Genomic DNA, 24432 nt, shown 5'->3' with positions numbered 1-24432 from the left:
ACACACACACACACACACACACACCACAGAGTCACAAACGGTTCCACATCTCACTGCTTTGGCATCAAGTTGCCACCCTGAGAACAGAACCCAGGCACACAGCAGGGATGCCAACCTCATATTACAGCACCCTCTGGGCCCCCACACCTTCCCCCTTATCCTCGTGGGACTCATCAGCCCTATCCCCGGGCCCAGGACCCAGGCTCCGACTCACTGTTTTAGTGGATGTTGCCAGAGTTTCCATCTCTTCATGGGTGACCCAGACGTTCCCGGAAGACTGCAGGCAGAGGAGAAACCTAGCTGGTCCTATGTGTGGGTCCCCAGGATGCTTCTCCAGCTAGGGACCCCAAGTACAAGGGCAAAGCTCCCCTCCCAAGTTTTCTGACCGGGCTCAGAACACTAACACACCATCTAGTTCTGAACAATTCTCCTTTACCATGGTACCCACACTGCTTAGCACAGTGCTGGCACACAGATGGTGCCCAACAAATGTTTCCTGGATGGATGGATGGATGAATGAATGAATGAATGAATGAATGAATGAATGAATGAATGAATGAATGGAATGAGGGCTGATCCCAGTCATAAAGATAGACTACGGTGGAAGTTTTATCCTGGGGGTCCAGGGTGTGGTCTGTAGTCTACAAGGAAGAGACTAGAGAGCTAGGACAATTCACAAGTGCCCTACTTCTACTTCTCCCAGTTTGGCAACAATGTAGGCCCCAGAAATCCTGTTCTAGAAACTCCTCAGAGATCTGATATCATTGGCAGGATTGGAATGGGAAGACGGAGCCAGAGGTGGTACTCTAGGTCTGCCTCCTAGAGTCAAGGTCACCTCCTTGTGGACCCCAAGTGGAGTCCCCTGGGGGGATGCGAGGGCTGGGGAGGCCCCGACGCCACCATCTTCCCAAAGATCGAGGGGACAGGCGAATGCAGTGCTGGGGTCTCTGAAAAGGCCCTGCCGAGGCAGTGGCCGCTCACCGTCCTGGAGGTGGGGGGCGCCGAGGGGCTGGTGAGGGACACCATCTCCTGGATGGCCAGCCGGAGCTTGAGCCGGTGCAGGGCGTTGCTGATGCCGATCTCACGCTGGATCTCTGTGTCCGACAGGGCCGACATGATGGCACCGCTCTTGACGTTGGCTCGGCAGGCTGCCACGTACCAGGCAGGCATCCCCACCCAGAGCTGCAGACACAGGGCACGGAGGGTCATTCAGCCCCTTGCCTGAGACCTGGGCTCCATGGCCAAGGGCAGGACTAGCCCCGGGGCAAGGGCCAGCCCGTCCAGGGTCTCAGAATCGCAAAGACAGAGCAGCGGGACCATCCCAAAGGCCTCTCTTTCCCATTTCCCAGATGAAAAGTTGGAGGCCTGGGACAATGAAAGGATTTTCCTAATAAAGCCTGGTGGTTGGCTCCCAGACAAGCCCACAGGAAAGCCAATTACTTGTGAACATTTTACAGCTCAGGACAAGTTAGCTTGCCTTATGCAAACTTAGCTACCCATAGGCCTCCACAAGCAACACCAATTCTGCTCTCCCAAATAATGGGGGGTGTCTGTGGGAGGTGGGGCTACATGCAATGCATGATACCTGTGCAATCACAGGGGAGACATGGAGAAGGCTGCAGGGCACCATCCCTCGCCCGAGGAGTCCTTGTCTCAAACACACATCCTTCATGCACCCCCGCCGAGTGGACTGCCCTTGGCCAGCCTTACCTCCAGCCAGGAGACCACAGTAGGGCCATCCCACTGGGCAAAGGGCATCCCTTTCCTGCGGGCATCTTCAAGCAGCTGGTGCCTGGCAGGAAGAGGAACAAGAGGCTCACTTGTCTGCTCTTCTCTCTCAACCTTGCTTATTCCCGGAGACCATGGGCTGGGATGGAGTTGGGCTCCTGCACCTGCCCCCCACCGCGGGACAGCTACCTCTGCTCTATGCCTGACACAGGATGGCACCAAGCCATGGGAAGAAGCAGTCCCCATGCCCAGGAAGGCTAGGAGCTCTCTTCGTTTGCACCTGCACTGACACACAGACACCCCAGTCTGCTCTCCAAGGACACTGCCAGTGTCCCGGGCCCCTTCTCCCAGGCTGTTATCCTAAGAACCATGCTTTGTCCAGTTCAGGCCTCGCTGGGCTCTGGCTGCCTGAGCTGAGTCCATGGCAGCCCCGGGGAAGGACGGTGGGTTGGGGGCTGGGCTCCCTCAGTACAGCAGCCCTGTGGCTCTTACTTCTTCTTCAGCCGCCGGTCCTTCTCTGCCTGGGTCCCCAGCTTGGCCGGCACCATGGGCTCCTGCAGACTGAGCTCGGAGTCGGTCAGCAGAACTAGAAGGGACAAGATGCCACGTCAGCCTGGCCTCTGCTTCTGCTTCCTTGGCCTGTGTCAGGACTGGGGGATAGAGCAGCAAGAGGCACCCCCAATCCAAAGGAGTGGGAGCCAGCCACTATTTCTGGAGCCTCTGCTCCATGCTCCTGTATCAAAGTGGCCCCACAGTGATGGTGTGCGTCACCCCAGCCCAGTCTCGCTGTGGAGCCTCAGCCCTGGAGGTGTTTGCCAGTTGCTGAATCTACTGCTTCTGCTTCCTTGGCCTGTGTCAGGACTGGGGGATAGAGCAGCAAGAGGCACCCCCAATCCAAAGGAGTGGGAGCCAGCCACTATTTCTGGAGCCTCTGCTCCATGCTCCTGTATCAAAGTGGCCCCACAGTGATGGTGTGCGTCACCCCAGCCCAGTCTCGCTGTGGAGCCTCAGCCCTGGAGGTGTTTGCCAGTTGCTGAATCTATACTGCCACTCAAAGGGCAGCAGTGCCCTAGACAGAACTTGTTCCTCCTCCACACTCAAGGGCAGATGCCCGTGGGCTACAGGCCTGGAGAAGACTACAGCAGCCTGGGCCAGGGGAGTGGAAAGGCGCGCTGTGTCCTGGCCTCTTCCCCAGGGAGGACTCAGGTCCCCAAAAGGGAGCACATGCAGCTTAGAGATCCTCTTCTGCTAGGGATGTCCTGACCCAGGGCCAGATCTCTGCAGAATTCAGTGGTGCCCGGCCACTCCCCGCACAGCCGAGGGGGCAGGGGGTATGGGTAACCCAGAAATCCATTTGGGAAACTGTTTCAGGCACATTAGGTTCAGCGTGGTGTGGGGACACAGGAAATCACAAGGCACCTCCCCTACTGACGGGGCCTGTTCAGCTCGAGAGCCTCCTTATGTGGCGGGGTCCTCACTCTACACCTGTGGGTGGGGGCAGGATAGGCCTCCTCACTCTGACTGAGGCTCCCACGTCCTGAAAAGAGGTCCTTTCCCACAACAACTTATCCTCCTCCCTCTCCAACTCCTCCCTCCCCTCTTCTTCCTCCTCCTCTTCCACCCTCTAGCTCTGCACTAATATACACCCTCCTGAGATGAAGGTGCAATTATGCTTTCAGGTTTAAAGGTTTCTCTCAGGTGGATCGGGTTTCTCCCCTGCCTGGGGGGACATCTGACTGTCTTCAGGGTGCTTTGCTGGACCCTGAGCACAGAGCCCAGTCCAGTGGGCCCAAATCTACCCCCTACCTTCTCTTCCCCACTTGCAACAGACTCAACAGTGCACAAAACTCTCACACCCATGAACTTGCCTTTCTCATAACCCCCTTCCCTCAGCTAACTCCTGTTTGGCCTTCAAGCTTCAGCCCTGGAGTCCAGCCCTGGCAGAGGAAACCCATCCTGTCCGCCCAGCACCCAGGGCTCAGCCCAGCCCTGTCTCCGTATGACACTGTTTTGGAATCATCTCTGTTCTTTCCTTTTCATTAGATACTGAATGTGAAGGAAGAGACGGTTCCCCAACACCGCTACTAAGCCTTGTCTGCGATAGTTAATACATGTTGAACAAATGCTCGTCCCGCCGGGACCATGGTGATGGCACAGGAGTGAATTGTTGGTGGATTGTTGGCACGGGGATTACAACTGAGATGAAAAAATGCACAAAATGAAAAATGCTGTAAAAAAATACAGCTAGATAAAATAAAATAATTTAAAACCAAAATAAATATGTTAAACAAACAAAAAATATGTTGAATAAATGACTGGAGAGATGAAGGGAAGGGGGGGAGGAGAGAAAGAGGGAATGGGGAGAGAGGGAGACAGCTAACGCTGAGGGGGTACCGCACCCCCTGCCACCCATGAACTTGAACTTCGCATTAGCACAGAGGTAGGAAGAGAGCTGGCCCTGAACTTGACTATAACGTCTACTAATCCTCCTCGGGCATCATGACATTTTGAGTCCGGTGTCAGGTGAACTAGAAGTATGTTCTAATCAAGAGCCAACTCTCTGAAGGAAGAGCCCAGACCTCTCTCCTGAGGTTCTACGCACAGCACGTCAGAAGACTGCCAAACCGTAAGGAAGCTCAGAAGTCTAATCTCTCATGGCACCTCGAGACCCCTCGCACAGGCTGTCTGCTCCCTGATACTCCGAGCTCACTCCGAGCAGCAGAGCTGACCCTGCAGCAGGCTACTTCCCGCCACGATTAGCTCCAACAGATCCTGCTACTCCAGCTGACATCTGCCTGCCTATGGCTTCTACCCACCAGCCTCAGGGGGCAGGCAGAGGAGACCGGACCGATCGCCCTCCCACTTCCGGCTCCCCACGCACACCCCTTGGTTAGGAAGAGGAAAGAGACCCTGGCCCGTGGCGCCGTCCCGGCTCAGCTGGATCAGCCTGCCCTTCTCCTTCTTCCCGAACAGCCGGCCGAGCGATGACTTGATGCCCTTGCGCTTGGCACCCTTGTGCAAGGAGTCCTGGCTGCTGTTGCTGCTGCTGGGGTTGCTGCCTTGATCCTCCAAAGCACTGCAGCATGAGGGGGCAGAAGTTGGGGAGGAGGGCGGGGAGGGAAGAAACACACTTAATTACAGCAGGAGAGATGGAGGGCAAACCTCGGGAAGACCCAGACTCTGGCAGAGCTGGGTCTGGGGGCCGGAGCGGGTACGATCAGAGCAGACACCCAAAGGAGGCCTGGGATTGTCCTTCCCAACGGCGGTTCTCAGACAAGTGAGACATTGGACTCCTGGGACAGGTGAGAGGCCCAGGAGGGCCAAGGTGAGCTTGGGGGTGGAAATGCGAGGTGACACCAGGTCCACTTACCTCTTGCCTTCTTCCTGGCTCAGGGCTGGGTGGCCAAGCTTCTCTAGCCGCAGCGTCCTGGGTGAGGAAGGAGGAGAAGTCTCACATTTTATGGTGGCTTTATCCTCTCGGTTCGCTTCCCGAGACACTGGCGACTGAACAGACAGTGGAGCCGTCAGGGCATAGAGGGAGAGCTGCCGACCCAGCCCAGACAGGCAGGAGGCCCTGGGGGCCTCGCCAAGCTCAGACTCAGGCTCAAGGGCCCAGGGAGAAGCTGGGGGCAGGGCCCGGGAGAGGTGACCCGTTCCTCCCTGGGTGGCTGCACAGCACTCACCAGCAGCTTCCTCCTATGCTTCCTTAAGTCACTGGGCTGGAAGAGAGAGTGAAGGGCGAGCTCAGACTCACGCTATGGATGCCCAAAAGTCAACCCCAAGGGAGCCCAGTGGTCATAGGTTGAGAAGGTAGGACTCAGTATCTCAGTAGGACACAAGCCTGGAAAGAGTATCACAGCAAAAAAAAAAAAAAAAAAAAAATGCTGCCTGAAAAGAGACGTGGGCAGTGGGTTTCTTAAGCGCTCAGTGCTTCAAGGCGAGGGCAGGCAAGATACTATAAGGGCCTTCTCCCGCCCGACGGACACGGTGGCCTGACCTGCCAGGGTCCACACTGGGGAGGAGTAGTCAGGTCCAGCTGAGAGGGGAGAGCCCTACCACACCCTAGCCACCCCCCAAATGGGGGCCCAGTGATGACAACCCTAAGACTCTCACCAGGGTCATGACTCCCATTCGGTCCAGGTCCTGGGCGGCACTGCGGGAGGTAAGCTTAGGTGTGGAGCGGCCGCTGAGCGGTGGGGACGCGCTGGCCAGGGACAGGGCCGTCAGGGATGTGGGGATGGAACTGCGTTTGCGCAGCTGGGTCAGGTTCAGGGCCTCCATGCTGCCACTGGTCACGCGGGTCTCGATCTCCTCAGCACGGAGCTCTGTGGACTCCTTCTCTTCCTGGATCATTCTGGACAGCAGACAGAACCAAGCCTCGTCATTAGCTCCAGTGAGGACCAGCAGGTCCTGCCATCAGGAGGCATGGGCTGCTGCCCTCGCCAACCTGGGGCCCAAGCAGAAGGCAATGCCCAGCTGAACCCCATTGTTTCTGCCATTGCTGGGACATAAAGGCCTGGGAGGGCATGGCCGGTCCTATCCCAGCATCTTGGAAACATGTTTTTCTCTTTCTTGTTAGCTAGCTGAGAAAGGAAAATGAAGTACAAACCATCAATTTGGAAAATGAAGTACAAACCATCATACAGAATACAAACCACAGCTGACTTAGCAGTGTCAGAGCTCCTAACCTAGCAAACACGGAAAGGTGACCTTGGCCTGTGTCCAGCGTGCATAAGGCAGAAGGGGTCTAAGCCAGCAGTTCCCAAACACGGGACCTTTACCTGATGCCAACACTGAAGTTTTCTCTGTTCCACAGAAAAATCATGGTAGTGTTGTATGTGTGGGGGAGGGGCGGGGGCCCTCAGAGAGGAGTGTGTGCGTGCTTACTTACACGCATGTGCACACTCTCCCTGACACAGAGATGCCAACTGTCACCAAGGAGCAGGACTTGTTTTCCTTCTAAAAGTGTAACAGATACAGGGTTGATGGACCCGCCCCCACTCCAGATACTGGAACTCCAAATCCCATCAGTACAAAGGAGAAGCACGCTGGGACGTGAGGGCGGAGCTGAGCAGCCAGGTTGGGATAAAGCCCGACATGTGGGCTCTGGGGGTCTCTTGGTCTGGTGGCTCGCAGCTGGTCGTTTGGCTCTCCATCAGCTGTCAGTGTGCTTTTGGGGTTCCAAGTCAGCAGAACGGGGAGGACATTCTAGTTAACTTGTATCTCTCTCTCTTCCCCTGGGTTGTTCCTTTTCCTTTCCCCTTGTAAATAAACCCATTATCGAACCTTTTTGTGTGTATCCGCAGTACAATTGAATCTTAAGCGCCCAGGTGAGGACCCACAGACAAGCAACCCAATGTGAACTGGGTGTCTTTAGGAGTGTTAAAATGTCCTTTTTTTTTTGCAGAATGGTTGTGATGGGAAATGAAAGTTATTTTTAATATTTTATTTTGTGGAACAAATGTTGGCTGTCTTAGTATCTATGTGTGAGAGAGAGAGAAAGAGAGATCGTCTTTTTAGCTGGTTTGTGAATCCAGAAGTGTGCGCACCAGATGCCAAGAGAGCCCATGAAACTCTGACAGGCTCTAGCCTGGAATTTTCCTTGCTGCTGGCCATGAACAGTATCAAAGCAGGGCAAAGTGCAGGCCTTGGTAACTTTTTCTGCCCCTGGTTTCTGTTTGATGACACATTAGGGGTGTGAGGCTTAGCAAAGAGGCTGAATTTAAATCCGGGTTTAAATGCTGGCTCTGCTATTCGCTGCGTGGCTTTAGGAAAATCACTCAACATCTCTGGTTCCTGTTCCCTACTCTGTAAAATGGAAAGAATGCCGCCTCCCTTATGACCTTGGTAAGATCATAAAATTCTCCCTCAGCAAGGGCCCCCATCAGCTACAATCTTAGTGATTGTGTCTCCCAAGGCCCCTTACCAGCTCTGGGAGGGAAATGAAGCCAATCTGAGGCCCTGTCCTTCTCAGTCCAGAACTGGGTTAGGACCTTGCCTGATGGCCCACACAGGGTCTGGACAGGCCAACCCTGCTGGACTTTTTCCTGCAAAGCCCAAAGGAGGAAGGGGCCCCTGTCCTTCAGGTCACTCCCGTGCCCTGGGCCCCTGCCCAACCTGATCTCCTCATTGATGGCATCCAGCTGCTCCTGCAGCATCATGGCCAGGGTCTGGGCATCGGAGTGGCCACTGGGGGAGACAACATCCACAGAGCCCACCAGACCCCCTGGTTCATCCTCATCCACGTCGGAGATCTCAGGGTCACTGTCGAAGGCAGAGGCAGCTGTGGGGGCCAGCACCCCAGGCAGTGGCGATGGCTCCCAGTCCTTAGCAAAGAAAGAGGGTAAAGGAGACGTAATAAGACATACCCGATGGCTGGAAGCAGGCCCTCCCGTCCACTGTCCACCGAGCACTGGCCTCTCCCAGGAGCCCCGAGGGCCAGCGTGGCATCGCATAGGCTCCGTCCCAGGCCTACTGATTCTGGATCTGCGTTTCTAACAAGATCCCAGGGTGACTATTTGCACAGCAACGCCTAAGAAATACTACTGGAGTCCAAGGAGTTAGATAACACAGGTTGGGAACAGATTCCAGAGAGACAGGGCCTTGCTCTGACCTGCCCCTCCACCCAGTGCCAGCTGTGCGACCCCCCTGTGTCTCAGTGGCATTGTCAGTAAAATGGGGAGAGCTGCAGTTCCGAAGCCACAGTATCTGTGAGGACTGAATGAGGAGAGACCAGCACAAAGGAGGCAGGGGAGGAAGGCTCTGGGATCGGGAGGTGGCTTCTCAGAAACCGGCCCAGCACCTCTTGTTACACAGAGACCCAGAGGACAGTGCCCAGAAATGGCTGGGGGGGAGAGGGAGGAAGGGGCAAGGACAGAGAGGGACTCTAACCCCACCTTCTGTGACCCAACCCCAAGGTCCTCTCGGGGCTCTCCTCCAGCTCCTGGGAAGTTGTTGTGTTCTCGTAAATGAGACTGAAAGGAGTGTGAGGAGAGAGACTAAGAGGTGCCTCTGACTGACTTCCCCATCAAACTAGGGGTTTCCCAAAGGCTCGTCCCCCTTCTCTATCTACTTCTCCTCGTGCCCAGAGCACGGAGAAGACCTGAGCCCAGCACAGAGCACGGTTAACGTTCATGAGACCAAGAAGGAATGGCAATCCCCCGAAGACAGAAGCTGTGCTTTTCTGCCCTCTTTCCTGTTGCCCCAGAATCTCCCTACACAGACTCAGAACAGATTCCCAGCTGTTCCTCAGGAAACTTCAGTTTCCGACGCCAGGGCTAGTTAACCTGTCATTCCTCCCTCCTCCCCTCCACAAACCACAGCGATGGATCCAGAAAGCCTTCCAAGTCCAGCTTGCCCCTGTCTCCCCCACCCCAACTCCCGAAACGCACGCCTGCACACCCAGGCCCACGCTTCAATGGGCCCTCAGGGACCAGCTGACGCCCGCCAGCCCCTACCGCATGCTCCCCCAGGAGGCTGAGATGAGGGGGGGCCACAGCTGTTGCAGCTGACGATGGCCCCAACCCCAGGGCTGCAGCTGTCACGGACACCAGGGAGGGCCAGGGAGGATTTGCACCACACGCCAGCCGTCTGTGAAACTGGAGCCAGGCACGCGGCCGAGCTGACCCGAAGCTCCCTGCGGAGAGCCCCCCCATGCTCCCGCTCAGCCCCTCACCTTGGCAGACTCTTCCCGCAGGGCCGAGTAGCGGCGGTGCAGCCCAGGGGGCCCGTGGGCGCCTGTGCCCAGGGAGAACCGCACGTCCGCTGCGCTGCCCACGTGCGACCTTGAGCAGGGGTGGGGAGGAGAGACGAGCCCTGAGGACCGGGCACCCGGCTCACGCCCGCTGCGCGCAAACTGTTAAGGGAGCTTCAGCTTGGAGAAGTCTTAGCAGGGCAAGAGCTGTCGCAAAAGTCTACATGGGCGGCCATGTAGCAAGACTTTGGGCTTATTCTCCAGCGCTCCAGGCTCAGAGGGGCCCACTTCTAGGGAAGCAGCTTTCCGTTCCGCAAGAAGGATCTGGAGTGGCCTCAGGCTGTAATTGTGGCTGTGACAAAGCTGAGCCCCTCCAAAGAGGACTCAGTGGCACAGAGAGCCCCTGGCCCTCTGGCAAGAAAGGCACAGCTCTGAGGGGCGCCTGAGGGATGACCAGTGAAGCCCCTCTAACTCTGAGGGTCTTGCTTCCTTGCTCTTCTCTCCAGCAGCGTTCCTCGGGCCTCCCCATTGTCAGGACTGCGTGTCTGCCCCCAAATTCACCCCCAGACAAACTGTCCACAAGAAACTTCGGTGCTCCGAAGACACCGGCAGCAATATGCTAGAGAAACCGCTGGTCGCTCCGAGGACCAGTCCAACCCTGAGCTGTCAGGAGCCCTGAGCATCTGGAAGCTTCCCCTGGTGCCACCTCTTCCTGCCCGGGAGGATACCTTGAAGGAGCCCAGAGCGAAGGGATGGGTATAAAATCCACAAGGGTCACAGGAAGCGGCTGGAGGGGAGGGCACTTCCTGCTAACCCCCCCTTCTGCCCCCTCCACTCCACGATGGGGCCAGTGCTTCGGGAGTCAAAGCCAACATTCCCACTGTCAAGGAAAGCAAGCAAGGCAAAAGCTCGGGACATGTCTTTTTAGTTGGGGGTTTTGGTCTCTGCCACACAACCTACAGGAAGGGAGACGTAGGAGGCCCCCAGTTACTGTTTTCTGCTCCATTCCCTGATTCTCTCCATACAATGATCCCTGAGGGGCTTGAAGATGGTGCGGAAGTCTCTCCTACCCCAGACACCCACAGGCTTCTCTTCAAGTGCATCGCCCCTTTGGCTAAGCCGAGCCCTGCCTCTCCTGCTGCACATTTCCTGTCTTCGAGGAAGCTGATCCCCATTCCCTAGTGCAGCAAAAGCACAGCCAAAGGGCTCCAGGGTTTGGAGAGAAAACAGCCAGGACCATGAGCCTGGAGCCGCGTCATGCCCTTCAGACTCCCCGGTCTTCACCTGCTGCTCTGGGCCGCCTGTGGGCCGGCTGCAGGTCTGAGTTCAATGCCAACGGCTTCTTCACAAAACGTGCAGAAAAGGATCCAGGACGCTCCCTTGAAAGTGGACCTAGTTCAAGCACTAGCTAGAAAGCTCTGCTCACCATCTCTTAAAAATGTTTTCGGGAGCTCTCCCTGCTGGCGCAACAGGTTAAAGCACCACATTACGAAGCTCTGTGAAGCCACTGAAGCACGAGTTCGATCCCCTGCCAGGGATGGGGACCACAGCAGACCTCTCCTGACCCACCCGCTGCTCCCCTCAGCAGTGTATTTCGTCCGTCGGCCTATTGTGCTCCCCACTCTGTCTCTGGTGACTCTGTTACCCACCATACCTCTGGCCTGTTCCCCAGTTCTATAAGCACAAATAAATAAATCTTTTTTTAAAAAAAAATGTTTTCGGGAGAAGGGAGGCCTCAACCTTATCAGTAACACGGCAACTCAGCTTCCAACAGCCAGGAAGTTTCTGGGGCTTTGTTTCAACCTGTGCACTCCTGCTCGCTGCCTGTTCCCCAAACTTAGGTGAGCCTCGATTCTCACACAGCTAATGCTTCAGAACCCTGAAGAATCTGAGGGTCTCAAAAGAACTAGAGTGAAGAAGACGCTCTCGGTGGGCCTCTCCTGCCCCCGGGACACAGCGAGCCTCTCACTCAGCAGACCCCTCTCCAGGACACCGTCTGTCAGGGCAGTGGGGCCTGGCCTGTGTCTCACAGCGCTGGGGAAGGGGCAGCCTCGTTTTGCCTGCCCCTTAGTCTCCCGCAGAGGACAGCTGCTCCCTTCTAAATTGCTCAAGTGGGCTGGGGGGTCTGTGACCAAGTTCTCCCAGCCTCAGTGTCCCACCCCGAACAGGAGCAGGACCCCAAGGTCCAGGCCGTCCTTGGTGGGAGGACGTCTCTACCACAGGGTCCATCCAGGACCCCGTCCCAGCACCTAGCCTCCCGCGCTCCAGTACCTGGAGTGGACGCCATCCACAAACGGCCCCCCTCGACCCTTCAGCTGGTCCACCTCTTGGCGCAGCTTCTCAATCTCTTCAGACAGGCGGCCCTGTGCCAGGCAGACCCAGGGTGGGGGTGGGGGCCAAGGAGGGGCAGAGAGGGGAGAGAGGGACAAAGAGGACAGCAGAGTTGGGGAGAAGCAGAAGAACACACTGCAAAGTCCAAAGCCACGGGCCCACGGCCAGGCCCACTGACAACATCAAAGAGAAGCGGCCCAAGGGGAAAGTGAGCAGAAGGGGCTGTGGCGGGCAGGCGGAAGGGCAGAGCCAGGAGAGGATCTGTGGGGAAGGACTCGACGGGAGCAGGCCTGGGAGCCCTCGCCACGACACCACGCATGGCAAAGGAGGCTCCGGCGCCCCAGAATCCTGTAAAGCCCTCCGCTCGGCTCTGCCTGTCTGATGCCCACCTGTGCCCTGTGCCCCTGGCTCTGGATCTCTTTACATGTGGCTGGAGACGCATCTGCTGTGATGGCTCTAGTGCGGATGAGTGCAATAACATGTTGGGGGTTAACAAGTGGGCTGCACAGTGTTGGGTCTCAGAGCTGCTGCGTGAGAAACAGTTGTGCTCCTTGCTCAAGGCAAGCCCAGCCCTCCCAGGCCGGTGCGCAGGCCGCAGCTGGGTACCTTGTGATGATGCTGCTCCTCAATCTGCCGCTGGGAGCTCTCCAGTTCCTGGATCAAGGTGTTCTAGGGGAGAAGGGCTGTGAGCCAGGGAGCTGCCTGGCTCCTCGAGGCCAGCTTGAGCCCAGGCCTGCCCTTCACTGCCCTAATGACCCCTAGCCCACCTCCTCTAGCCAGCCTGCTCTCAGGCAGGGTCTACTGTCTTCTCCCAATCCCGCACCTCCCTTCCAGGCTCCACCCACCACCCTCGCCCACCCCGCCCCTCCAGGAGCCCCGCCCACTGAGTAGCCCCGCCCACCGAGTAGCCCCGCCCACCCAGCGCCCAGCACCTTCTCCTCCAGGGCGGCCATGCGCTCCTTGAGGTGGAGCTGCAGGCGCTCGTTAGACTCGCTAAGCAGTCGGTCAACGGTGTCTGACAGCCGCTTATTGTGGTCCTCGTTCATCTTCTCCCGCTGGCGCACCTGCACAACCAGCCCACCTCGAACCGGACGCCCAGGACACTCTGACCGCAACCCCTGGGTGGAGGGTCTAGCCTACCTGCTTAAGCCTTAGTTCGGCCTCCCAGAGACCCTCTTCTCCAGTGCTTTGACCGTCTCCTCCAGCCCCTCTGTCTGTCCCAGGCCAGGCCCCGCCCCAGTCCCACTCTTCCCCTCCCCCAACCTTCACAGACTGTCTCGGTCTTGGGACAGAGATCCTTAGGGATATAGAGCCGGGCCTGTATGGAGGGGGCCTGGGAGCTTAGTCCGGTGCCCTCACCCTGGCCAGCTCCTGGTTCTTCTCCTCCAGCTGCCCCTCCAGCTGCCGCAGGTGCTCCTCAATGTTGCCATGCCGTTCTTCAGCCTGGGGGCAGGGCTAGGTCAGTATTGGCCTGCCTTCCTGCCAGGCCTTCCATACTAGCCACCTGGTGCCAGGTTGCTTCCTGGGGACCAAGGAAGCTCAGCCTCCCCCTGTCACCTCAGAGCAGAATTGTCATCATCACTGACTTGCTTCCCAAGCACCCTTGCCAAGTTTTCCCCTCACCCCCTTCTTCCTGTTCAGGGCTGGCCTAAAGCACCCCAGAGCCAGCAAATCAAGACACTGTAAATTCTTCCCCAAGACTGCAGAAAAAACTCCCTTTGAGAGCATGAGCTACCAAGAATCTCATCTGCACTGGACTGCTGGACCAGCACTAAGATGGACTCAAGCACAGCTGCCTGGGTTCATATCCCAGCCCCCCTTTCCAGCTGTGTGGCCCTGGGCAGTCTCCTCAACTGCAACGTGTGGATGAAAACAGCACCTATACCCGCTGAAACTGCAGGGAGACGACCCACAGCAAATATGATACAGGAGGCACTCACTCAACAAATGTCATTACCGTTAGTATTAACCCAGTAGTGGGAGAAACAGACTTCACCCTGGTGCCAAGGAACAGGCTGACTACAGCTTCCATCCTCCGACCCAGGGACACTCAGCCCAGCCCCTGTCATCCGGAGCCCTGGGCCTGCTGTTTGCTGAACGCTGGCTTCCTTGCCTCCACAGTTGGGGTGGGGAAGGGAGGGGGCTATAATAAACCTACATGAGGTTCCCCCAAAGTCCTCAACCTGCTGAAAATTCCCCTCATTCTCTTGAGCCATTTGCCACATTTCTATGCTCATGCATTTTCCTAGTTCTTCCAGAATTTACTATGTTAGGAATTATTACTCCATGAATCTACTATCCATTGGGAAAAATCCCATTTCTAAAGATGTAGGCTTCCAGCAACCAAGGGTGACTCCCGCATCTAGAATGCTTTAGTTTGATCAAGAAAGATACATTCAGCCGAAATTTCCAGCCCCACCCCTTCAGGGTGGATGATCTTTGATTATATCTCCTCTCAGATTTCATCATTTCAGAGATGAGAGTCCTATTTCCCCACTCTTGATTTAAGCAAAAGGCACTATTAGCAGTGACAGTGTAAGTGATCATCAAATACTTTGCGACAGGAGCATTTTCTGCCTCTCGAAGCACTTTTGCACCCTTTCTTAAGGACCTGGCACATCCTGTGGGGTGATGAGGGCAGGGATTACTCTTCCAGCAGGCACAGCGCAGTGTGTTTCCAGCATGTTTCCTGGAGTCGCGCAGTGAGAAGTGGCTGTCTGGCTCCCAGCCCAGCGCTCCTTGCCCCTCCCGCTCTCTGCCCACTGCACAGCTGGGGGCGGGCGGCTGGAGGGCAGGGCGGATGGCTGCCCCCTGGCCTCTTGCCTTGGTGAGGGCTGCAATCCGCTGGGCCAGCTCGGCCTCCACCTCTGGCAGCGTCTCCGCCTTGCGCATGGTCTGCTGCAGCTTCTGCTCGGCCACCTCCAGCAGCTCCTGTAGGTGTCGGGCCTTCTCCTCACACTAGCAAGGTGGGGAGCGGGAAGGAGCATCAAGGGGGAGCATGAGGTCTGCCCCACCTCCACCAGTCCCAACACAGAGCAGGCAACGGGCCAAAGCAGCAAGGGACAGCCTTGGTTCCAGGCCGCTAGAGACCTTCCTTTTGCCAAGGTGACCTGCAGGATCCCTGGGGCTGCTGGGCACCACAGGAAGACTCTGGCCTGGACTTCAGGGCCGCCCTGACCCCGGCTGACAGTTACCTGGCGGTGCAGGGACTCCTTATTGGCCAGCTCATTCTCCAGTTTGTCATTGAGGTCATGGATGGACGTGGCCTCACGCTGGGCCGCCAGGTAGCGCTTCTCCAGGGTGGTGATGCGCTCCTCCATGTCCTCCTTCTGGGCCAGAGCCTGGGTAGAGGGCGGGGGAGCGAAGGCCAGCAGTGCCTCCCTGCACCACACCCAGCTGGCTGTATCCCTGCACACTGCCCGTTGACGTCTGACCTTGCCCATGCTTCCCACCACTGCTCCCCTCGTTGGACTGCCCCCCGAACCCCAGCCTTGGTCTGACCTCCCCCCACACCCAGGGGTCCAAGCGGTGGCTCACAGAGTACCAAGGGCCGAGTCCAGCAAGCTGGGGTCAGGCCAGCCCCCAGCTCACCTCCCGGAGGTCCCTCTGGTGCTTGCTGCTCAGCTCCTCCGACTTGATGAGGTCCCGGCGGGCCGTGCCCAGGTCCTCCTCGAGCTCAGCCACGGCGGCTGTCAGGGTGACCAGTCGCTCCCGGGTCTGGCTCAGCTCGAAGTTCTGCTTCTCCAGTAGCTCCTGCAGCTCCTCCACCCGGCCAGCATCCTCCTCCAGGGACAGAGTGTCCCCAGTCAGTCTCCAGAGCCCAGGGCACCACCTCGGCCCCAGGCCGGGCACTGGGGGACAACACCCCAGAACCATCATGGTGCCAAGGGTCGGGACCCACCTGCAGGCACGCCTGCCTGCTCGGGGCCCAGCTGCTCACCCTAGACAATGCCCTCTGCTCTCCTTTGGATCTCTTGGAAAACAATATTGCCTGGTTTTTTTTTTTTTTTAATATTTTTATTTATTTGTACAGAACTGGGGTACAGGCCAGAGGCTCAGGGGGGGTGAGAGGATTCACCAGAGACAGAGCGGGGAGCAGAACAGGCAGATCGACGAAGTACACTGCTGAGGGGAGCAGCGGGTGGGCCAGGAGAGGTCTGCCGCGCCATGTGGTCACCTCCAGGGCAGGCGGGAATCGAACTCATGCGGAAGTGGCTTTAGCTTCTCAGTGCTGTGCTTTAACCCGCTGCGCCACCAGGGAGGGCCCACAATATTGTCTGGTTTTACCTGGCCTCTCAGCCTTTCAGAACCCAGGAAGGGGCACGATTAGGGGACCAAAGCCTCAGGGAGGTCTTGCGTGCTGCTGACATACAGGAAGACGGCACAGCTCAAGTACATTACGTGACTAGCAGGACACTGAGCTTTTCTGCTTTTGCAGCTAGGGTAGGGGAAGCAACACGTTGATGAGCAGAAAACTCCAAAGTTATTCAAGCCGTTACCCTTCTGGATGGGATCTGTCGGGGGGACGCATGCACCCCATTCTGGAGCCCCCATGACCCACCTTCCACAGGCGTTTCGGGCCTAGCTCCGCCGTGCCCTCCTCTTCCGCCACTCCATCCCGAGCCCCTGCCCCCTGCTGCAGGGCAGACACCTGTAGGCACAGTGCCCGGCAGTGAGGCCAAGGAAAGACCCGTATATTCCAGACCCTCCCACCTCCCAATGAAGAGCAAAGGGCTGAAGCAGCCTCAGCTGCCAGGAGCTGCTTACCTGCTGGTGGGCCCCTGCCAGCTGCTCTTCCAAGGTGGTAACTCGCTCTAGGGCTGCTCGGAGTCGCTCTCGTACCTGCCCAAGGTGAGGGAAGATGGAGGAGAAAACAGGGTTCAGGGGGAGAGGCCTGGGCTGGGTCCCCCACTTGTGGTCATGAGGCAAAGAGAAGGCTCTGTCGGGGGGACATATTTTTATTTTTTTAATATATTATAATAGTTTATTTGTATGTCATCTTGTACTTTTTTTTTTTTTTCATCTCAATTGTAATCCCCGTGGGTTTCCCATCACCAAGTCACCCATGTGCCATCACCATAGGGGGGAACATATTTTTAAAAGGGAACCTAACAGAACACCTGGAGACTAGTCAATGGCCTGGGGAGCCGGTCGGGAAGCGAGAAGGCAGCTTCCCCTAGACACAGGATGCAGAACTTGCAGAGGACAGACAACAGGGGACACCCAGGAAGCCGGCCGCGGCGCGGCACAGTTGGCAGGCCAGGCTGGTACCTTCTCATCCAGGGCCTTGTGGTGCTCAAACAGTGATTTGAGGGCCTTCAGCACCTCCACCTCGCTGGAGACCCCAGAGGGGGACTGGGCCTGGCGCTTCACCACGGTCATGCGCAGTGATCGCTCGTGGCGGGACACCAGGCACTCCAGATGTTCCAGAAGCAACTGGAAGGGAGGGCGAGAGAGGGAGGGTGGTGAGCACGTGCCCAGAAGCCACATGATGACCAAGCAGACAAGAGCGCAGCCCTGTGAGCCGTTGTTCAATGGCAAAATATTTCCAGCTGGTCAGTAGCCACGGCCCTGCCTCTCTCCCAGGGCCCTGACCTTCCCATGACCTTCCTAGGACCCCCAATGGCAGGTGAGAAGTCCAGCCCTGGGGGTTAAAGGATGCGACACCTCCTGGGACATAAAGTAGAAAGAAGTAAGAAAGAAGTGGGGAGTGCCAGCCCTGGGTGTGCCTGCTCCCCAAATCAAGGGGCTTAGCCCCAGACACACAACCAAACACCCCAGTCACCCCCACTTACCCTTGTGTTATTCCGCTCTGCTTTCAGCTCGGATATCTCTTCCTCCCGCTCCAGGAGCTGCTCCCGACACATGCTCAGCTCCCGGGTTAAGGTGGCAAATTCCTGAAAGCCCCCAAGTCCCCTCAGTGCTGGGGGACTCATCCCCTAAGCAGTGTCCTACACACCCACATCAGTAGTGGATGCTCTCACCCATCTGCCACAACCTGCCCCCAGAAAAATCCCTCTCCATCCCACTGCAGGGCGGAAGCCCACAGCTGGCCTGAGCTTCCCAGAAGGGCCTCCTCCCCGGGTCCTCATGCACAGCAGGGGGCCTGCTGTGAGGGGTGAGGGAACACGTGGACTCCCGGGGAGCAAGCCACCAAGCATGCCACCAAGCATGTCCTCCCTCCCATTTTGCATTTTTCTCCCCCCTAATCCCATGCCCTTTCCCTTTAGGATTGGAAGACACTCTTGTTCCCAGGCGCTGAGGTGGTCCAGAGGCCAGTGGATTCTTAGAAAAGAAGGAAACGGATCTCTCCTGCCCATGCAGGCTGCAGGTGGCAGGTGAGAATGAACTTAAGGACCCACCGAGTGGCAGCTAAGGCATCCACATACCGCCCAATGGGCCACGGGGTTTTCAACTCTGGCTTCCAGGGTCCCTCAGTCCAGAGATGCTTCTGGTTCCGGCCACCAGAGCACCTACCCCGCTTTCCCCCAATACCCTGCTCAGAGCAATTCTCTGGAGGGCCCTGCCCCTCCAGCCCAAGCCTGGACACCCTGAGAGAGCTGCCGGCCCAGCCTCTCCTCAGAAGGAGCACACAGTAGGGAGAGGCTGGGCCCACAGCGGCAAGCCCCGCACACCCGATTGTTTAATTAAACATCACCTCGTTCCAAAAAGGTTTTCAGACGAGTGGGCCAAGCTCTGTGGACACTCGGGGTCTGGGGCAGGACAGTGACACAACCACCACCACCCCCCACAACGGGCCTCTTGACTGAAGGGAGTAATTCCAAAGTCATTCCCTCTTATCACTCCTTCTCAGGCAAAGGCAGCAGGGAATAATGGGGCAAGGGGGAGAAACCAGAGAAGCCACAGACCACCCGATTACTATGTTGGAATCATGGCCACGGCCGAAGGCAGTTAGGCAGGCCTGGCCCAATGCCGCTCCACTGCAAAGCTTGTACGTGTGTGTGTGTGTGACTCTGGCTCACCCCAGCCCATGCCAGGGCACCACCACCACAGGCCGACACGTTCCCCTCTCCCGCCCTCACTCTTAGTTGCTGCCAGGTCTCCCCAGCCCAAGATGCATCCCCAGTGCTGGTCCATCTGATACCCTGCCGCCTGGGTAAACTCCCAAAGCGCAGCTCTGTGCCAATGTGAAACACAGACTTCTGATCCTGGCTGTCTCTCTCAAGGTCCTGCCCATACACCCCAAGATCCACCAGGGGAACCACAGAGCGCTTCTAGCACCACACTTTTGCTCCCCACCTGGAAAGCACAACCCAGCTGGCATTGACGAAATTGCATCCACCTTTGGAAGGACACACCTGCTTAGGGCATGGCCAGGCCCCTGTGGATAGCTCTCCCCCCAATACCGGCCAGCAGGGCCAGCAGACATCAGGAGCACCTGGGGGCCCACCAGCCAACTTCCAATCCTGTGCGCGCCAACCTTATACCAACCTTATACCAGGTCCCATGCTGGTCGCAGGGAGCACCCTGGTGAGAACAATCCCTGCCCTCAGGAAGCCCCCGTGAGGGCCTGGCACCAACCCCAGTGTGACCTCAGACAAGTTCCGAAGCCCTGAGCCTCGACTCTCTGCTCTGTAACATGGGGTACAGTCTTCCCTTGACTGTTGTATGAGGATGAAGCCAGGCAACATGTGGACAGCACTGGGCTGTCGGCCATGCCCCTGCTGGACAGCCACTGTCCTGGCCAATGCCTTCTTACAGCCCCACGGGCCCGCTCATCCTCCTCCGTGTTCTCATCCGGTCACTGGGATTGTGGCCGACTCCTTTCAGGTCTCTGAATTCCTGGACACAGGAACCTGCCTGCTCTCCCACCGGGGCTTGTTGGAGGCCTCATGCACTGTGGGGGCCTCCCGCCTCCCACTCCAACACTGGCCCTATTTGTTATTCGTGTTGATGAAGCATCACAAGACTCCACACCTCCCCGCTGCCCCACCTTCACTGCTGAGCTCTGGACAGGAAACTCACCCACTGGGCGCCCTTTTTACACACACACACACACACACACACACACACACACACACACACTGGGCAAGGGCCTGGGGCTGCGCCTGGCCCTTCCCCCAAAGTTGAGGGGGTGAGCAATTTCCTAATCTCCAACTTCAGCCTTTCAGCCTCAACTTTTCTAAGGATGACGGATCTGCAGTTTCCTCCTTCATGGAGAGGATGGTCACACAGTGCCGACTTCACAGTTGTGAGAATTTCGTGAGCTATCAAATGCTTATTACACAGAAGTAAACACTGACTAGTGTTGCAGCAGTAGTCAGCTGACCAGCACAGAGCAGGAGTGAGATGCCTGGTTTTGAGATTCAGCTCTGCCTGTAATTTCCTGAGTGTTTTCTTGTTTCTCTCATCTGCACAGTAAGACCGGTGGATGAGATGATCTCCCCTCTCCACTCCGAGTCCCCAACCATCACCCCAAGAATTAGACACCCCTGCATGGCCACCAGAGCGGAGGGGTCTTGCCAGTCTAGTGCGCCACCTGCTGGCTGAATGGGTTCACTGCATCTGGCAACTACGGCTGGATTTTCTTCCTGCATCAAATTCCATCCATTTCTCCAGGCGAAGCCAACTCCAGGCTGAGGAACTTGGGAGTGACAGGGAAAGGATTTGTATAGGGAGATGCAGGGGAGCAAATGCTCTGTGAATTCCATTATGGATATGCAAGCAGGTGCCCAGAGCAGGCCCAGAGGATGCTGGCTACCTACAGCAGGGCTGCTGGAGGAAAAGGGACAGAGGGAGGTGCAGGCCTTACCTGCGGGAGGGCGGAGTTCAGGTGGCGTTGGAGCTGGTCCCGTTCATGCAGGGCATCCTGGAGCCGGCTCTGCGTGGCTGCCAAGGTTTCCTGACTCTCCCGAAGAGACTCTAGCAACTTCTCCCGCTCATCCAGCATGTTCACCATCAGCTGCTCAAAGTTGGCGTCAGCATCGGCGCCATGGGGGGGCCCTAAAGGGTCCCCCTCATTGATCGTAGGCATCACCTCACACATGGTGGGGGTGGGCAGGGCCTTCTCAGAGTCAGGGGGCCAGGGAGGGGTTCACAGGGTTGGCACCTGCAGGGGGGCCCAGGGTATGGGCCTCAGAGTGGGCAGTGCCAGGCAAGTGGACGGATGGGCAGGGGTTTCTCCCATGGCATCAGCAGCTCTTGTTCTGAAAGGGGCCTGGTGCCTGGAGTGCCCCTGTAGAGTGGAGCCAGAGGGCCTGGCTTAACCTCTCAGGGCTGCAACGGGGTGCCCTCTGTCCCCAGACAAGCGGGCAGCAGCCAAGTGTGGCCATGACAGGCAGGGAGAGCAGGGCTGGAAAAGCCTCTGGACGGAGCACCGGAGCCTGGCAGAGTCCCAGATGGGGCTAGCAACGCCCATGGTTTCTGAAGGGCAGTGGTCTGTGGGAGAAGAGACTGCTGTGAGTCCAGCTGAGTGGAGAAGGACATCCAGGGCAGAGGAAGGGGGGGGGCAGGACTGGAGCAGGAGGTGGGGAGGACAGCGCAGTGTGGGATACACCCGCCTGGGACTCACTCAGATGGGGCCTGCCTCAGTCCCCCGGAGCCCACCTGCCCACTGCCCTGGCCCGGGCGCCCCTCCCCGCTGTCAGAAGTGCGGCTGCCCTGGAGTGGTTCCCCACCCACGTGGCTCCCTGGCCAAATATAGACATGATTCAGTCAGCGGTAGGGGAGCAGCAGGCAGACTGCCCAGAGTCCTCCTGAGACCAGGGGTGGGAGAGTGGGAGGAGACGAAATAGGGTCTTTGGCCCCTCCACCACTGCCGTCCCCCCAACATGCACATCAAGGTGAGTGCAGAGGCGGTTCAAGGGCTCCTAGTGGGTGTGGGACCACACAGGCTGGACACCACTGGCCTGGCACTGCTCCTTGGAGGGGCCGGGCACTGGGGTGGGCAGAGAGACCTGCCTGCTCCAGGCCCATGGCTGAAAAGAAGCCCTGGCCCAAGTGGCCTCCCCACTCCTGAAACCTGGCACCTCAGGCTTCCATTCTGAATTCACAGCCTGCCACCTCTGGGTGGGAGCAGGCATGGAGCGATGCAAAGGAACCAGGGGTGGGTGGAGCAAGGCTGCGGCGTGTGTGACCTGCTCCTGGCTGGGAACCATCACCCTTCGTGAAGATGCCCATGGGTGGCACTGCCAGCTGTCACTAGCTATGGCAGATCGCATGTGCTTAGCCTGGCACAGGGAAGCCCTGTGGTCAGAGCACAGGAAGGTATAACAGGGCAGGCAACACGTTTCTGGGGGTTCTCTGACTCCCACAGGCTTCCAACGTCCTTGCCCACTCCTGGTGGAAGTGGGCAAGGTAGAAGGCACCACCTCAGCCAGTCTTCAGAGAGTGCTGTCTGCAGAGCTCTGTGGCCTGGCATGGATGGAAGGAGCCACACAGGGGTAGGCACACGATATGTCCTGCCTTACCCCTCACATCCAGGAGACATAGAGACAGCCTCTTCTGCACCCCTTAAGTGGCAGATGGAACAACAATTGGAAGGGTCAGCGTGGACAGGAGGCACTGGGACCCTTGCCCTGGGGGAAAGAGGTCAGGCATGGGGCGGTTCCCACCCACCCCCTTTCCTCCCAGACTCCCAGCCTATGGCAGGGCTAACCTCGGCAAGAGAACCAAAGAAAGGCCAAGTTCCCTGGCTCCTGTACCCATCTGTTCCCCCCTGTCCTGTAGCCCTGATGACCCGGACAGAATGGGGGGCAGGGGACAGAGGGTAAGGCTGGGGAAGGGGGTGGGCTTGGATCAGATAAAAGAACATCAGCTTCAGAATTCCAGAGCACTCACCCACAGTCATTCCCAATGGTTCGACCAGGTGCGTGCATGTGCACCCACGCACACCTGTGCACACCAGCACATACAAGCACACCTGTGCACACCAGCACATACAAGCACACCTGTGCACACCAGCACACCTGCGACCTGTGCACAGCAGCACACACCAGCACACCCTCACACCAGCACACACCTGCAACCTGTGCATACCAGCACACACCAGCACGCCTGTGCACACCAGCACACACCAGCACGCCTGTGCACACCAGCACACACCAGCACACCCTCACACCCGCACATACCAGCACATCTGTGCACACCAGCACACACCAGCACACCCTCACGCCTGCACACACCAGCACACATGTGCACACCAGCACACCAAGGCAGGCACGGGAACACAAAGATCTGGCACATATACCATGTGGCCACACACATGCTCCCACACATTGAAACTGCACTCAGGCTCTGATCCCGGGGCTCCTGCCCCACACTGAACAGCTTATGGTCACAGCTAAGGTGAAAAGCAGTGGCCTGCCAGAGTCTGGGCAGCCCAGGTCACCGTGCCACCACAGAGCAGCAGGGAGCAGAGGGAGGGGCTGCTACCCCAGTCTTGCAACAGCTGCCATCTCACAGTGGCTAATAGCAGCACTCCCTCGGGTTCTGCCACCCACTGTGCCCAGGTCCCTCCACCCTGAATGCTCCAAGCTGCGAGGTCAAAACCCACATAGCCCCACCTTACGCTCCACCCAGGCCTTCATCCCCTCCCGCTGCCCCCCTCCACCCCACAAGATGGCCAAACTCGTGCACACGGCAGATGCTGTCCTCTGGAGCACAGGGAACAGCCCTGGGAATGGCCTCAGCCAGCAGGCCCCGGCAGCCTGCAACACAGTATATAGAAGCCCGGAATTAGCACAGAGACCAGCGGGGTGACCTTGGGCTTGCCAGTGCCTGCTGAGGCCTCTGCTATAGGATGGGACGGCCACCTCCCGCTTTGCCACCTTCGGGGGATGAGACTGTAGATAAATAGCTTGGAAGAGTAGAAAGCATCCTCCCTCTGCAGGGGAATATGAGTTGCCCCAGTGGAGCGCAAAGGCAGGTGGGGTATTTCAAGCTCCTGACAGGAAAAAGGCTGAGAAGAAGCCTGCTGTGAGGTGCTGGCTATTTGGTCCAACTTGGCCTCCCCAAGTTTTCTGAGTCCTTCTGGCAACTGAGCATTGGCTTCAGCACTACCAGCTCCTCCCCAGCCTCCTTCCAAACCAGGTGGCAGGTAGCCAGTGTGCCTTGGGCAGTGAGAGGCCCCATGTGGAGGAGGCTGAAGATGCGCTAGGATGCCCGGACCCCACCCCCACCTGCCTGCACAGGCTTGATGAGCAGGGGGTGCTCCAGGACAACCAGGCAGGACACCTGGCTCCTTCTGGCTCCAGGGCCTTCTTTAAATAGCGCAATTATCATCATCTCAGCCTAACAGAAGCCTCCTCAACTCCTGCACTATTTCTAAGTAACACTCACAGGTCCTGATTCAGAGGCGAAAGCTACCAGCCCCCAAAGCAAGCGGTTGTGAGGGGCTTTGCCGGTGCGGAGTGTGGGCAGGCTGTGAAGCAACAGAAGAGGCCTCGAGAGCCAAGTGGGCTGAGGCAGAGGAGGGGAGGGTGGAACCCAGGCCTCTGCGCTTGTGGAAACAAGGGGCAAACTCTGAGGCCTCTTTGGTTCCCCAAAAGTCACCCCCAATTTTCCTAACAAACAGGAGGGATGGGCACTTGGGTCTCAGGCTCTGGCTGGCCACATACCCACAGGCGGCTCCCTGCTGCCTGACCAGATGGCAGACCCTGCCGCGGGCAGCTCGCTGGTGAGACCCAAGCTGCCATCCTGAGGAGGCCAGAGGGCCGGGC

At 57.8% G+C, this 24432-nt stretch overlaps 1 protein-coding gene across 1 annotated transcript in view; it reads right to left on the bottom strand.

Annotated features, from left to right (window-relative positions):
- Window positions 1-24432, bottom strand: part of PPFIA4 (protein tyrosine phosphatase, receptor type, f polypeptide (PTPRF), interacting protein (liprin), alpha 4) — a 48224-nt gene that overhangs the window by 16397 nt on the left and 7395 nt on the right. The window contains exons 2-23 of the mRNA XM_004685521.2: window positions 20526-21151; window positions 17548-17649; window positions 17024-17188; window positions 16520-16594; window positions 16314-16403; window positions 15344-15535; window positions 14947-15093; window positions 14576-14710; window positions 13112-13195; window positions 12685-12816; window positions 12359-12421; window positions 11693-11784; window positions 9404-9512; window positions 7846-8054; window positions 5842-6082; window positions 5412-5447; window positions 5099-5232; window positions 4638-4804; window positions 2221-2314; window positions 1711-1792; window positions 982-1182; window positions 211-277 (exon numbers count right to left, since the gene is read on the bottom strand). Of these exons, the coding sequence (XP_004685578.2) occupies window positions 211-277; window positions 982-1182; window positions 1711-1792; window positions 2221-2314; window positions 4638-4804; window positions 5099-5232; window positions 5412-5447; window positions 5842-6082; window positions 7846-8054; window positions 9404-9512; window positions 11693-11784; window positions 12359-12421; window positions 12685-12816; window positions 13112-13195; window positions 14576-14710; window positions 14947-15093; window positions 15344-15535; window positions 16314-16403; window positions 16520-16594; window positions 17024-17188; window positions 17548-17649; window positions 20526-20759 (2851 nt within the window). The 5' untranslated portion in view covers window positions 20760-21151. The remainder of the gene's footprint in view (window positions 1-210; window positions 278-981; window positions 1183-1710; window positions 1793-2220; window positions 2315-4637; window positions 4805-5098; window positions 5233-5411; window positions 5448-5841; window positions 6083-7845; window positions 8055-9403; window positions 9513-11692; window positions 11785-12358; window positions 12422-12684; window positions 12817-13111; window positions 13196-14575; window positions 14711-14946; window positions 15094-15343; window positions 15536-16313; window positions 16404-16519; window positions 16595-17023; window positions 17189-17547; window positions 17650-20525; window positions 21152-24432) is intronic.

Source organism: Condylura cristata, unplaced genomic scaffold (genome assembly GCF_000260355.1).
Source record: "Condylura cristata isolate star-nosed mole 26May11 unplaced genomic scaffold, ConCri1.0 scaffold00018, whole genome shotgun sequence".
NCBI lineage: Eukaryota > Metazoa > Chordata > Mammalia > Eulipotyphla > Talpidae > Condylura > Condylura cristata.
This window is presented reverse-complemented; position numbering and strand designations above follow the sequence as displayed.